General features: G+C 40.7%; 1 protein-coding gene across 3 annotated transcripts in view; it reads left to right on the plus strand.

Moving 5' to 3' along the window:
- ATRN (attractin) overlaps positions 1–13,237 on the plus strand; it is a 214,129-nt gene that overhangs the window by 116,569 nt on the left and 84,323 nt on the right. For all 3 annotated transcript variants that reach the window (XM_049869254.1, XM_049869251.1, XM_049869253.1), the window contains exons 16-20: positions 2,423–2,642; positions 3,834–4,019; positions 4,553–4,786; positions 9,276–9,413; positions 12,014–12,107. In XM_049869254.1, the coding sequence (XP_049725211.1) occupies positions 2,423–2,642; positions 3,834–4,019; positions 4,553–4,786; positions 9,276–9,413; positions 12,014–12,107 (872 nt within the window). The remainder of the gene's footprint in view (positions 1–2,422; positions 2,643–3,833; positions 4,020–4,552; positions 4,787–9,275; positions 9,414–12,013; positions 12,108–13,237) is intronic.

The raw sequence follows: 13,237 nt of genomic DNA on the forward strand, positions 1-13,237 counted from the left end.
ATACCTTCTTTATCGTGAAAATTTTTTAACACTTGATATATTTTTTAGTCACATTAAGTAAATGATGCTATATATGAATAATTATTTATGAAGTGAATATTAACATGTATGTCCATATGCAAACAGACCTGGGGATAACAATAGATGGTTTTACACCTGTTTTATCCCTCGGTTCTGCTGGGAGGGAAGTAGGGGAAGAGGGAAATCACTGCTAATTAGATAGGTGGAATTAAGCCGCGTGCATCTCTCAGATTTAAGGTATTATTACAGTGCGTAATAATGATTTAATGTTAATCCTCACAAAGAGATGTACATCTTTTTGGGTCCTTCTAGGCCTGGTGAACCCAAAAGGAGAGGCCACCTTCTTGTCAAGAGTTTCTGAGCACAGAAAGGTCCCAAGTTCTCTACACTTCCACCCAGTGTTCTCGGCCAGCTTTTGTCTTTTTGAATCCAGAGCCTTAGACCTGTGATTCTACTCTTAATTAAGCAGATAATCAGTGGACAGAGCTCTTTCAGCAATGTTGTTTTTGGTACAGAGCAGTTTGGGGGAAATGTTTTCACGTCATGCAGGGAGGAGGCGAGGATAGCACTTCCTTGGGTGCAGCGTTCTTCATGTGAGGATACAGGAAGTGTCGCTTGAGTCCTGGCCTCTGTATCACTGCCTAGAGGGCCATTCCAAAGCTGGTGGGAGGTGCCCTGTATTTTACTTTTCTCTAATTAATCTTTCTTTCCGGTGCAACTTTGACATGGCGTGGACACTCAAACATTGGTAATACATCCTTAGTGTGGTTATTTCAGGGGACACTGTGGTCACATTTAACATTATATTTTCAAAGCTTTTTAAATTGCATAATCTACATTAGAGGCTACCCATGTTGTTTGTTTCTGTGTTTCCCTTCACCCTCAAATGTGGGTCTCTCCTTGTCTTCTGTCCTTGGCTGTCAGTTGACCTTACCCATAGTCACTCATTCCCTCAGAGAATTGATGGCTTACAGCTTTGCCCACGACTGCCATGACTCTGGAGTTTCTACTATATCTCTCTGAAGGGATGCCTGGTTAGAAGGGAATCACCCATCCCAGCTGGCCATAGATGTCCCTACTCTTCCACAGGTTTACTAGCTCTAGAAGGCTCTGAGTAATCTAATCCACTGTGGCCACCTTTATTAAAACAGGAATTCACAGGCTCGTGATAAGACTGACAAGAAGAAAGACAATTAGAGTGTAATGTGCTTCTACAGTGATAAGCCTAGGCTTAGAGCTCAGCCTTGTAAGAAAAAATATCAAAGAACACTCCACCTAGCCTGAGGGCAGAGGCTGGCTTTTAGGCAGGAGGAAAGAGGTCACCCCTGAAGATGAGAGAGAACGCATCAGGAAAGGGAAGAGGGAAGGGCTTTCTGAACATTGGTACTCACTGGGGCAAGACCTAGAAACTGAGAGAATGGCTTGTTGGGTAAGCTACAGGTAAGTTTGCGTGGCTGGCCTGCAGACTGGTAGCTGGGCCACAACAAGGGACCAAGGCCAAATCCTGAGAGCCTTGTCTGCGGTGCTAATAGCATTGAATTATATCCAGAAAGCAAAGGGAAATTATGGGGACTTCTTGTAAGTATTAAGTTTAATTTTCTTTCTTAAAAATAATACTATATTTCAAAGGAAATTTAGAAAATATTGACAATAAAGATAACAAATATCACTCATTATTAAAACTAAAAATAATTACCTTTGAGTATTTTTCTTTTTGGTCTTTTCATAAGCATGTCTACTTTTTTCTCTCAAAAACATTGTGCATTTTTTTGGTAACTGCCAAAATTAGGAATATCTTTCTGGACTATACTTTGATTTAGAAAATTTTTTAAAATTGCACTGAGGACATTTCAGGCTTAAAGGACTCAGACTGTCCGAGGGATTTGTTGTCCTATTATTCTTTATTAAATGCAGTGCCAAACGGTACCCCTGGCTGAAGGTAGGAATCTTCTGAGCGTGGCCCAAAGTAGGCTGAGTTAATAATCTGAGGAAGGCATATAAGAGATATTTCATAAATTTATTTCATAAATAAGATGATTTCATGAATGAATGGGCAATTAAACCAAGTTGGGAGGGACATCCTTTCCATAGAATTCATTCATCATAGGGTGTAGAAATTTAGGAACTTGATTATTGCTTTGCTGTTAGTCTTTCCTCTGTGAAAAATTTGATATATTCTCTGAGCTATATTTTTGACCTTTGTAAAATGTTCATGTTGAAGTGCCAGGCATGTTATGTAACACAAAAATGACATCCTGTCCTAAGTGGTGGCCAAGGCAGGGGCAGGGGAGGGCTTCCTGTATCTTTCTGGGAGGTAGCTATAACGTAGTTGTTTTTATCTAGGAGCCTGTTTTGATCAAGAGATTGATTATATTAATAGTTGTGTCTGTTCTGCCTGTAGTCCAAGCTCACCTTGACTCCATGGGTTGGCCTACGAAAGATCAACGTATCCTACTGGTGCTGGGAAGACATGTCTCCATTTACGAATAGTTGGCTTCAGTGGATGCCGTCCGAGCCCAGTGACGCTGGCTTCTGTGGAATCTTGTCAGAACCCAGTACTCGGGGCTTGAAGGCTGCAACCTGCATTAACCCACTCAATGGCAGTGTCTGTGAAAGGCCTGGTGAGTACATGGGTGATTTAGGTGTTACTGGAAGTTCATGGAGAGAGAAATAGTACGAGTTGCAGTTAAGTATTAAGACATGAGAAATATTCACGAAAAACAGATGGGGTATTGACTTCAAGCGTATGAAACAGAACACAACCAAGAATTTAAAAGGCAGAAAGAAGTAGTCTCTAGCTGTGAATAGTTTGAGGCATAAGCAAAAACAAAAAATAGCAAACCCTACTCAAAGAACCTAAAATTCTAATTAGCAGTGAGATTGATTGGTCTGTTGATGACAAAAAGAACTGAGAATGCTCTGAAAGGCAAGCTTCTTGGTGCTGGCAGAGAAATACCGTGAAAGAGAGACCAAAAAATAAAAATAAAAACAAAGAAAAGGGTAGAAAAACAGTGAACTACAGGAACAGTGAATGAAACAATAGGGTCAGCAGGGAGAGAAATGATGAGAGCAGCTCTTGACAGGAAACAGAAACAAACCAGAACCAGGCTAAAGCTGTGGGAGAGTGCTGAAGGAACACTTTGAATAGCATCCCGGGTTTGAATCTCTCTCCTCTGGGCTACATTTAGGCCAGCCCCTTGAGAAGCAGGCCAGGGGCAGCCCTCCTACAGAGGTTACTCACCAACAGTGGGTGGAGTTTCATAGGTACTTTATATCGTGTCCGTTTTCAGAGGCTACTGTAATTTGAGAAATATGAGGGTATCAAAGGAATTCTCAGCATTGTGGGAATCGCCTTAAAATACAGTCTTTAAACTTCTTGTGGGGAGCTTTTCAATATTTTTGGATCCTGAACCCTTTGGAAAATTGAATGAATGCTGTGGTTCTTCCCCCCAAAATATAAACATAAGAATTTGCAGTTTCGAGGGCATCGTAAACCCCTGAAGTTCATCCTGGGCCCTCTGTATTCTAAGGGGCTTAGAACTCCCACTCTAATGGAAAGATTAGCTTATTTCCTCGTCTCTGCCCTTAACGCTCGTTGAAAAAAAAAAAAAACAGGTCCCCCCCCATGTATAAATACATTTGAGTAAACAATGCATGATGGGACTAATGTTTTCTATGTTCTCGTTCATTTAGTGTAGCCCACTAAATTGATTTCATGACGCACTAATAGGTCACAGCCCACATTTGAAAAGCCTTTGGCCTTGTCTGACGTAGTGAGAGCGCTAAGCGTCTGTCTCGTGTTTAACTCCCAGCGAACCACAGCGCCAAGCCATGTCGGCCGCCATGCGCCCTGAGGACTGCGTGCGGGGAGTGTACCAGTGGCAGTTCTGAGTGCATGTGGTGCAGCAACATGAAGCAGTGCGTGGACTCCAATGCCTATGTGGCCTCCTTCCCTTTCGGCCAGTGTATGGAGTGGTACACCATGAGCAGCTGTCCCCGTAAGTGGAAAGTCAGCTTCAGGCACTGCTGAGGGCCCTGTGTGGGGCCACAGCTCTTGCTGTGGGGCAGTGCTGTCAGCCTTCAAATGGTGTAGAGACTAGACTGGACTTGATGTTCTATTCAGGCCTGTCCAGAGGTTGCCATTAAGACAGGCCTGCCTCATGAGAACTTTTCTGCAGAATCAGGCACAATGATGCAAATAAATAAATGTAGGGTAGATTGTAGAGTACAGACGTAATTTGCCAACTTCAGTGTCATGTTGTTCAATTCATGTCATCTCTCACATCTTCACCTCCTAATTCGTAAAGTAAGTACTTTCCAGTAGATGACCTCTAACCTGCCTCCAGACTTTTGGGATTGAGAGAGGAGGGGAGAAGTCCCTGTTATATGTTGGGCATTGTCTCATTTGAAGGATCAAAATAAAATAGGAATTTTGGCTCGCAGAAGTTGCCTAACCTGTTAAAGAAAAAGTTCAATACAATGAGTTAAATCCGCATGTGATGGTGACTTGCAATTTGTGTTGTCTTAATAGCTGAAAATTGTTCAGGCTACTGTACCTGTAGCCATTGTTTGGAGCAGCCAGGCTGTGGTTGGTGTACTGATCCCAGCAATACTGGCAAAGGGAAATGCATAGAGGGCTCCTATAAAGGACCGATGAAGATGCCTCCACAGGCCCCTACAGGAAATTCCTACCCGCAGCCCTATCTCAATTCCAGCATGTGTCTAGAGGACAGCAGATTCAACTGGTCTTTCATTCAGTGTCCAGGTAAGATACCTTGTGTATCCAGAAGTAAGTGTTTCACTGCCTATTTACAAAGAATAAAACGTGGAAAGCTACATTGTTTATAGAGCTCTCCTTTAAGAAAAAAAATAAGTAACATCATTTTAGGAGCAATAGTTTTATGTGAAAAATGTTTTTAATGTCAGTTAAGGAAAATATTTGACAACTTTAAGTGAATTGTTTTTGTAGTTTTTATTACAAAAGTATTATATGCTTGTTATAAAATATTAAATATTACAGATGTATATAAAATAAAAACAAGAATTCATTTTTTTTTATCTCCAGTTCTTCTTCGTAGAGGTAGAAACCTTTAATAGTTTGATATCAGTACCTCCAGACATCAATGTATATTTTTTTAAAATAAAGAATACTGTGCTATATACCATGTATATTAGATTATATTATATATATTGTTTTCTAGTTTATGTCATACTTAAAAATACGTTATGGTGGTTGCTGGGGAAAAAATTAAAAATAAAATCTTCTGTTAACCCAGAAATTTCTCTCCTCAAATGTAGAAAAGAAACAAAAGTTTCTTTGTTGAATAAACATTAAGTCAAATTGCAGTGTGCATCACAGGCAATCCACTGAGATTGAAAACAGAAAGAAATCTCACCATTTTAAATAGCTAGACAAGCAGATGCGCTATTGCATACGTGTTCTTAAGCGATAGCTTGTCTGTATGGGAGAGATTTGACAGCACTGTTGGCTATACATTCTTTCCTAGTTGATGCTAAATTCACCTGGTAATTGGGTGGCCATCTGTGTTAATTGCCTTTATCCAAAGAAAAAACAAAAAATGTCTTCTGTCTCTGTGACAAGCAGGTGGTTACAGCCTGGCACAAGCCACCTCGCCTCAACTCCCAAGGTGACAGGAAAGTGGGCCACTATCTTCCTAAAAAAAAAAAAAAAAAAGATGTTTATATTTCAGAGATGGCTCTTAGGCCCTTTAGAAAAACATTCCTGGTTTGCAGTGCAGACAAGATGTTGATTTAGCTTTTAGAAAGATTTGCATGCATATCAAAGAAATGGAGGGAGAATTTGCAAATACTTGTTTTCTTAATGAAATACTCTAACCATAGGAAGAGGAAAAAAGGCGTATATCCCTTTTGGCAAAAGGAAAAATTCCTTTTTTTTTTTTTTTTTTTTTAACTCTTACACTCTCAATGTGCATCAGTGTGGATCTACTTTTTAATGATTGGTGCAGGAAGGATTAGACTGCGAGGTAGTCTAAAACCTCTGCCTGGACCTGTTAGGGAGAAGGTGCCCTAGGAAACCAACTCTGAGGAGTTGGCCTTTGATACAGACAGGTGAGTAGTCAGAGCCTCCAGAACAATTGAGAGAGGTTAGGTAGAAGAAAAGACTTCCAAGAGATTGGTGGGCCAGGGCTTCTCCAGGGCCTGTCGGGCAGTGCCACTGACAACCGGCTGTCTGTGAGGAAGACCCCTGTTAGGGAAAAGCCGCCGTAAACAAAGGTAAAAGGCAAGAGACAGACTGGGAGAAAGTATCTACAGTCTGTATAACAAATGATTATCATCCAGAGTATGCAATACCTGCCCCCTGGGGGCAAAAGGGGAAAAGTCAACCACAAAAAAAGTGGGCAAAGATGTAAAGAGGCTATTCTTAGAAAAGGAAATAGGGCAGTACAAAATAAAATGAGAAGCCAAATTTTTATCTGCCAAACTGGGTTAAATTTTCTGTGTTCCCTGTTTTCCTCTTCAAGGTTTTGGAGGATCTATAATTTTATTTCTAACCTAGTAATGGTTAACATTTTAATAAAATATTTAAATTTATACATTTCCATTAATATCAAGAATACATCAGGTGAAACAACAACCACAGAATGGGAGAAAATATTTGCATGGCATATATCTGATAAGGGCTTAATGTCCAGAATATATAAAGAACTCTTACAACTCAACAACAAAAAGGTAAACAGCACAATTTTAAAAATGGGCAAAGGACTTAAATAGACATTTCTGCAAAGAAAATATACAAGTGACCAATAAGCACATTGTAAGATGTTCAACATCATTAGTCATTAAAACCAAAAACCAAACCCGTTGCTGTTGAGTCAGTTCCGACTCATAGTGACCCTATAGGACAGAGTACACCTGCCCCATGGAGTTTCCAGGGAGTGCCTGGTGGGTTCAAACTGCCGACCTTTTGGTTAGCAGCTGTAACTCTTAACCACTAAACCATTAGTCATTAGGGAAATGTAAATAAAAATCAATGAGATACTACTTCAAACTCACTAAGATGACTGTAATCAAAAAGATAGATAATGAAAAGTGCTAGCGAGGATGTGAGGATATTGGAACCCTCATATATTGTTAATGGGATGTAAAATTATATAGCTGCTTTAGAAAACAGTCTGACAGTTCCTTAAAAAGCTAAACATAGAGTTAGCATGTGATCCAACAGTTTCGTCCCTACATCCCCAAGAGAAATGAGAACATATGTCCACACAAAAGCTCGTGTGCAAATGTTGGTAGCAGCATTGTTCACTGTAGGCAGAAAGTGGAAACAAGCCAAGCGTTTGTCAGCTGACAAGTAAATGAACAAAATGTGATAAATTCATTCAGTGGAATACTATTTGGCAATAAAAAGAATTGAAGTACTGATGTATTCTGCAATATGTATTAATCTCCAAAACATGCATAAAAGAAGCCAGACGCAAAAGACCACATGTATGATGCTGTTTCCATGAAATGTTCAAAAAAGGCAAATACAGAAGCAGCAAGTAGATTAGTGGTTGCAGGTGTGAAAGAAGGGTAATGGCTATGAAGTTTTTGAAAGCTGCATTATTTTACATTCTTGGCAGCAATGTGTAAAGGTTCAAATTTCTCTGCATCCTCACCAACACTTGTTGTTGTCCATCTATTTTATTATAGCCGCTCTAACCTGTTGGCTGTCAAGTTGATTTTGACTCATAGCTATCCTTCAGGACAGAGTAGAACTGCCCCATAGGGTTTCCAAGGAGTGGCTGGTGGATTTGAACTGCTGACCTTTTGTTTAGAAGCTGTAGCTCTTAACCGTTGTGCCACCAGGGCTCCACAGCCATTCTGAGAAACCCAAACCGATTGCCACTGAGTTGATTTCGATTCATAGCGACCCTATTCTAGCCATTCTAGTGGGTGTGAAATGGTACCTCTTAGTTTTGATTTGCATTTCCCTAATGACTAATGATGTCAGTATAAGGACTGAGGTGCAGTTGACACAAGCCGTGGTGTTTTCAGTCACCTCGTATGTATGTGAAAGCTGGACGATGATTAAGGAAGACCGAAGAATTGATGCCTTTGAATTAGTTTTAGTGAAGAATTTAGAGTATACCATGGACTGCCAAAAGAACAAACAAACTGTCTTGGAAGAAGTACAGAAGTACAGCCAGACTGCTCTTCAGAAGCAAGGATGATGAGATTTTGTCTCACATACTTTGGACATGTTATCAGGAGGGACCAGTCCCTATAGGAGGACATGATGCTTGGTAAAGTGGAGGGTCAGCAAAAAAGAGGAAGAGCCTCAACGAGATGGATTGACACAGTGACTGCAACAGTGGGCTCGAGTGTAGCAAGGATTGTGAGGTTGGTGCAGTGCTTTGTTCTGTCGCGCATAGAGTCACTATGTATCAGAACCGACCTGACAGCACCCAACAACAACAACAACAACGATAATTAATGAAGTTAAGCATCTTATAGGCCATATGTATATCTTTGGAAAAATGTCTGTGCATATTCTTAGCTCAATTTTAAGTTGGGTTATTTTTCTTTTTTTTATTGAATTATAGTATAGGATGCAAGTAATTTATTGGATACATTATTTCCAAATATTTCCTCCTGCTCTTTGGATTTTCTTTTCACTTTCTTTTATGGTCTTTTGAAGTGCAAAAAATTTAAAATTTTGGTTAAACTTCATTTACCAATGTTTTCTTTTATCCTATGTGCTTTTATTGTCATATCTAAGAAATCATTGCCTAACCCAAGATGACAAAGATTTACTCCCGTGTTTTCTGTTGGAAGGTTCATAGGTTTATCTTTTACATCTAATTTTTATATGTGATGTGAGATAGGGTCCAGATTTATCTTCCTGTATGTGGATGTCCAGTTGTCCCTGTACCATTTGATGAAAAGACTGTTTATCGTTGAACTTTGTTGGCACACTCATTGCAAAGCTATTGACTGTGAAAGTAAGAATTTATTTCTGGACTCTTAATTTTATTCCATTGATCTATTTGTCTTTTCTTACGGCAGTACTCCAGTGTATTGCTATGGACCTTCACCTTGCTGTGATATATTTCCACTTTTCCTGGACTAGCTCTTTTTGATGTTTTGAAACTTATTTCTAAAACCAGTTTTTAGTGGGCCAGTTTTGATGACTTTGTATTTAGAGGCAGATAGTTGCAAATAAATCTTGCTGAACTTACTTCACCCAGTTCTGCCATGGGATAGGCTCCTTGACATTCTTTTTCTTTCAGCTTGCCAGTGCAATGGTCACAGCAAATGTATCAATCAGAGCATCTGTGAGAAGTGTGAAAACCTGACCACAGGCAACCACTGCGAGACCTGCATATCAGGCTTCTATGGTGACCCCACCAACGGAGGAAAATGTCAGCGTAAGTCAAATCAGTCAGGTTTACTGACCGCCAATCAGGGGGAGCAGAACGATTCTGTTTGACTTGAGTATCTAGGAGGAAAAAAGCCGTTTTGTTTTGGATGCTGCATGTCTTAAGTCACACTTCTAGCATATTTTAAGAATTTTCAGTAGTCCCATGTTTCCCCACACGTGTCAAATGGAAGCCTGCAAGCAGTAGGACATTTTATTGTTAGAACATAAATTATATTTTTTAGAACTAACAAGTGATAACCTGTGAACTGATTTGATTTGTTCTAGTTTTTAATTGAAAAATATATTAATACTCTCATAGAAAGACCCTTCAAGTTCTGAGCAGAAAAAATAAATAAGAAGGGAAAGTCTCTCCCTACCCCCCAAATCCCACCTTTAACTCCTTAGTGTGGTCTTTCAGAATCTGATCCCTGCTCAGCCAGAAGAGAGGTAGCAGTCTAGCCATAAGTCCGTTAACCTCACTGGGGTTCAGTTCCTTCTCCTGTGAAATGGGGATCTTAGAGAGGTTGTTGAGATTAAAGTAGCCAGAGCACTGCATGACATAGTTAGCACTCAGTAGATGTGAGCAGTTGTTATTATTACCCACCTAATGCGACTTCCCACTACTCTTAAGTAAAATTTCTTATTCACATTAAAAGGTATTCAGTAAGAATATCTTTTTGGTTCCTTAGAAGTACACTTCATCCATTACATAGTAAGGAAAGCACTGACCGTTATCGAGTGGTGAATGTGTACAAGGCATTGTGCTGACAGCCATTTGGGACATCAGTTCTTTTATTATTCTCAAGACCAAGTACCCCGCCCAAGGGCTCACAGCAAGATGTGGCCACCCTGGGAACCCCACCCAGTATGTGCTGACTTTAACATCTGGGCCCTGTTGTGCCTCTAGGAGCTATCACCCTCGTATCCACAGCTGCCATCTGGAAGAGTTACATCCTTCTCTGTGGCATTTGTAGGACCTGTGTACAACTGTCTGGAACTTAGGGCTTGCTTTATTTTTCAAAGTCCCAATCCACAATGGGAAGCACAGTTTTAAATACTGTAAGTGGCACCGAGTCTTTCATATTTTCTTCTTGGAATTGTATAGTCCTTAAGCCTAAACCAAACCCATTGCCATCAAGTCAATTCCGACTCACAGCAACCCTATAGGACAGAATAGAGCTGCCCTATGAGGTCTCCAAGAGCAGCTAGTGTTTTCAAACTGCCAACCTTTTGGTTGGCAGCTGAGCTCTTAACCACCATACCACCAGGGCTCCGTATAGTCCTTAGCTAAGGATAATAGCCACAATTTATTGAATACCTGTTGTGTTCCAGGTATCATACATGTATTTTCTCATTTTATCCTCACAACAATCCTATGAGATAGACACTGTTATAATCCCCATTATAGACAAGAAAACAGACTCAGAAAGGTTAAGTAGCTTGCCCAAGATTACAGAGGAGCTAAGTGGAAGAGGCAAAATTCGCACCCACACAGACTGACTTCAGGACCTTGCTTTTCACCAGTTCACTCTACCCTCTCTCCGTACTCAACAGAGCCACACATATTTCTGACTCTCTTAACCACTGTACTGTTCTGTCTCATGGGTTTCTCTTGGTGATTTTTTTTTTCCTCCATAGGATTTATTTAAAAAGTAAATTTATTCCCAGCCTCATGCCTTGAATTTATTCACTGAGAAACAAGGTATAAAATGAAAAAGTATTGAGCGAAAAGACTTTCATTTATTTCAACTAGAGTATAAAATTTGTCATTACTCACACTTATTGTTGGATGAAAAAAGATAGGGATATAGGGATGGGGGAGGTGGGAAGAATTGTTTTCTGTGAAGGTGAAGGAAAAGGCAAGGCAAAGGTGGTACGTGCTAAAGAACCCCCAACTTCAGCACTGACCTTGTCGCTGGAGTCCCACCCCAGTTCAGAACCCTGGTGTCATTTGGACCGTGGCCATTGTGGAGGAGAAGGCACCTTAACTGAAGTAGAGGACAGCTAAACCAGCCCTCCCCTCAGAGGGAGTCAGCACCCAGAGCATCTCCATGGGGCCAGGGCTATGTCTGGATCCCCACACCCAGCGCCTGGCACATAGGGGATGCTTCATAAATATTTTTTGGATGAATGAAAGAATCAATATCTAGATAGTAAAAAACAAGGTCGACCAAAAAGGCGAAAACAATTGGTGATTGCTTCAGATGGTAGTGGGAACCAACTTCTCTCTCCTCCTGTCCTTCAACTTTGGTTCTTTTAATGTTGTCTTTAAATTATTTGAGAAAAATCATTAGCTGAAAAATATGAATCTTACTCATTAAATGCTTTTATTTTACTCTGTCTTCCCTATCGAACCTAACTTGGATAAAAATACTTGTTTTTAAGTATTCATTGGAGCTCTGGTGGTGCAGTGGTTAAGTGCTCAGCTGCTAACCAAAAGGTCAGCAGCTCAAATCCACCAGGCACACGTTGGAAACCCGATGGGGCAGTTCTGCTCTGTCCTACAGGGTCACTACAAATTGAAATTGACTTGATGGCAACAGGTTTTTCTGACAGTAGTAATCCTTTAAGCCAATTGTGACCTCCATTCCTTCTCATTCTCCCCAGCATGCAAGTGCAATGGACACGCGTCACTGTGCAATACCAACACGGGCAAATGCTTCTGCACCACCAAGGGCGTCAAGGGGGATGAGTGTCAGCTGTGAGTACCATACTTCCAGAGTCCCTGCCATAGGCTAAGCCTGGGTTTAGTGACTGGGTTTAGTTAGCTGTGTCTGCACCGCTGCAGAGGGCTGAGGGGCAGTCAGGCTGCCTGAACTCTGAGAGCCATCCTCTTCTCTGTGCCTTGTGTCCAGGGGTCACAGGGTCTTTCAGCTTGAAATTTTGCTTTTTCTAATTCACACCTGTCTAATTTGGTCAACCCCAAACTGAGGAGGTCATCAGCTTAACCGCAGTTCCTTGATGGGTCTTTAATCCACATTTTGATGTTTGAGTGATACTGACATTTCTCAGCTTCTGATTTGGATTAGTCATTTAGCTTTATCAATGACTCAATTTTTGTCAAGTCAGGGCAGATTGCATCCTTTCCTGAAGGATAGCTATGGAAGAGCTGGCGTTCCAGTTACAGTTTTTCCTTTGGCATTTTGGTTATCTGATAGCGGAGACGACCTTCTTGCTTTTAACAAGCGTCCTTCCCTGCTCTAGCTTGGATTGTCCCCAGTGAAGTTTGTTAGACGTTTTCCACTGGAGGGTCCAGAGTCCTCCTCCATGAGCAGGAGCCCTGCATTCTGTGAGACCAGCAGAGTTGAGAAGGGGTGCAGACTCAGCATCAGACAGACTTGGGAGTTTTAGCCCCAGCTCCAAAAAAACAAAAAAAAAAAATTTTTTTTTTTTTTTTTTTTTTGCCTCCACTTAGCAGGGAGCTCTTGGTAAATCGCTTAACCACTCTGAGCCTCACTTTCTCCATCTATTAGTAGTGGAACTAGCAATAGTTGCTTTTAGTGTTCTGGTGAGTTGAAATGGGAAGGGATTGTTCCTCAATTAATACGTACGTATCTGCCTCACAGGAAGACCCCACAAAACACGTGTGTTTGGTCTACCCATTCTCTCAAGAAGAGTTAAGAGAGAAGGGGAAGTGTTTAGCAGTGTTAAAATACTGAGCTGATACAAGCAGATACATCATTGGCAAAATCTGTTTTTCTTAAATTACAGTAGCAGTGGTATTGCCAGTGATTGAGACCTTGATAGCGCTGTTGAGGAGGGAATTACTCTGTCTACATTTGTATTTTATACCAACATATGCATTTGTTTTTTTTTTTTTTTTTTATGCAT

This window comes from Elephas maximus, chromosome 25 (assembly GCF_024166365.1).
Source record: "Elephas maximus indicus isolate mEleMax1 chromosome 25, mEleMax1 primary haplotype, whole genome shotgun sequence".
Lineage (NCBI taxonomy): Eukaryota > Metazoa > Chordata > Mammalia > Proboscidea > Elephantidae > Elephas > Elephas maximus.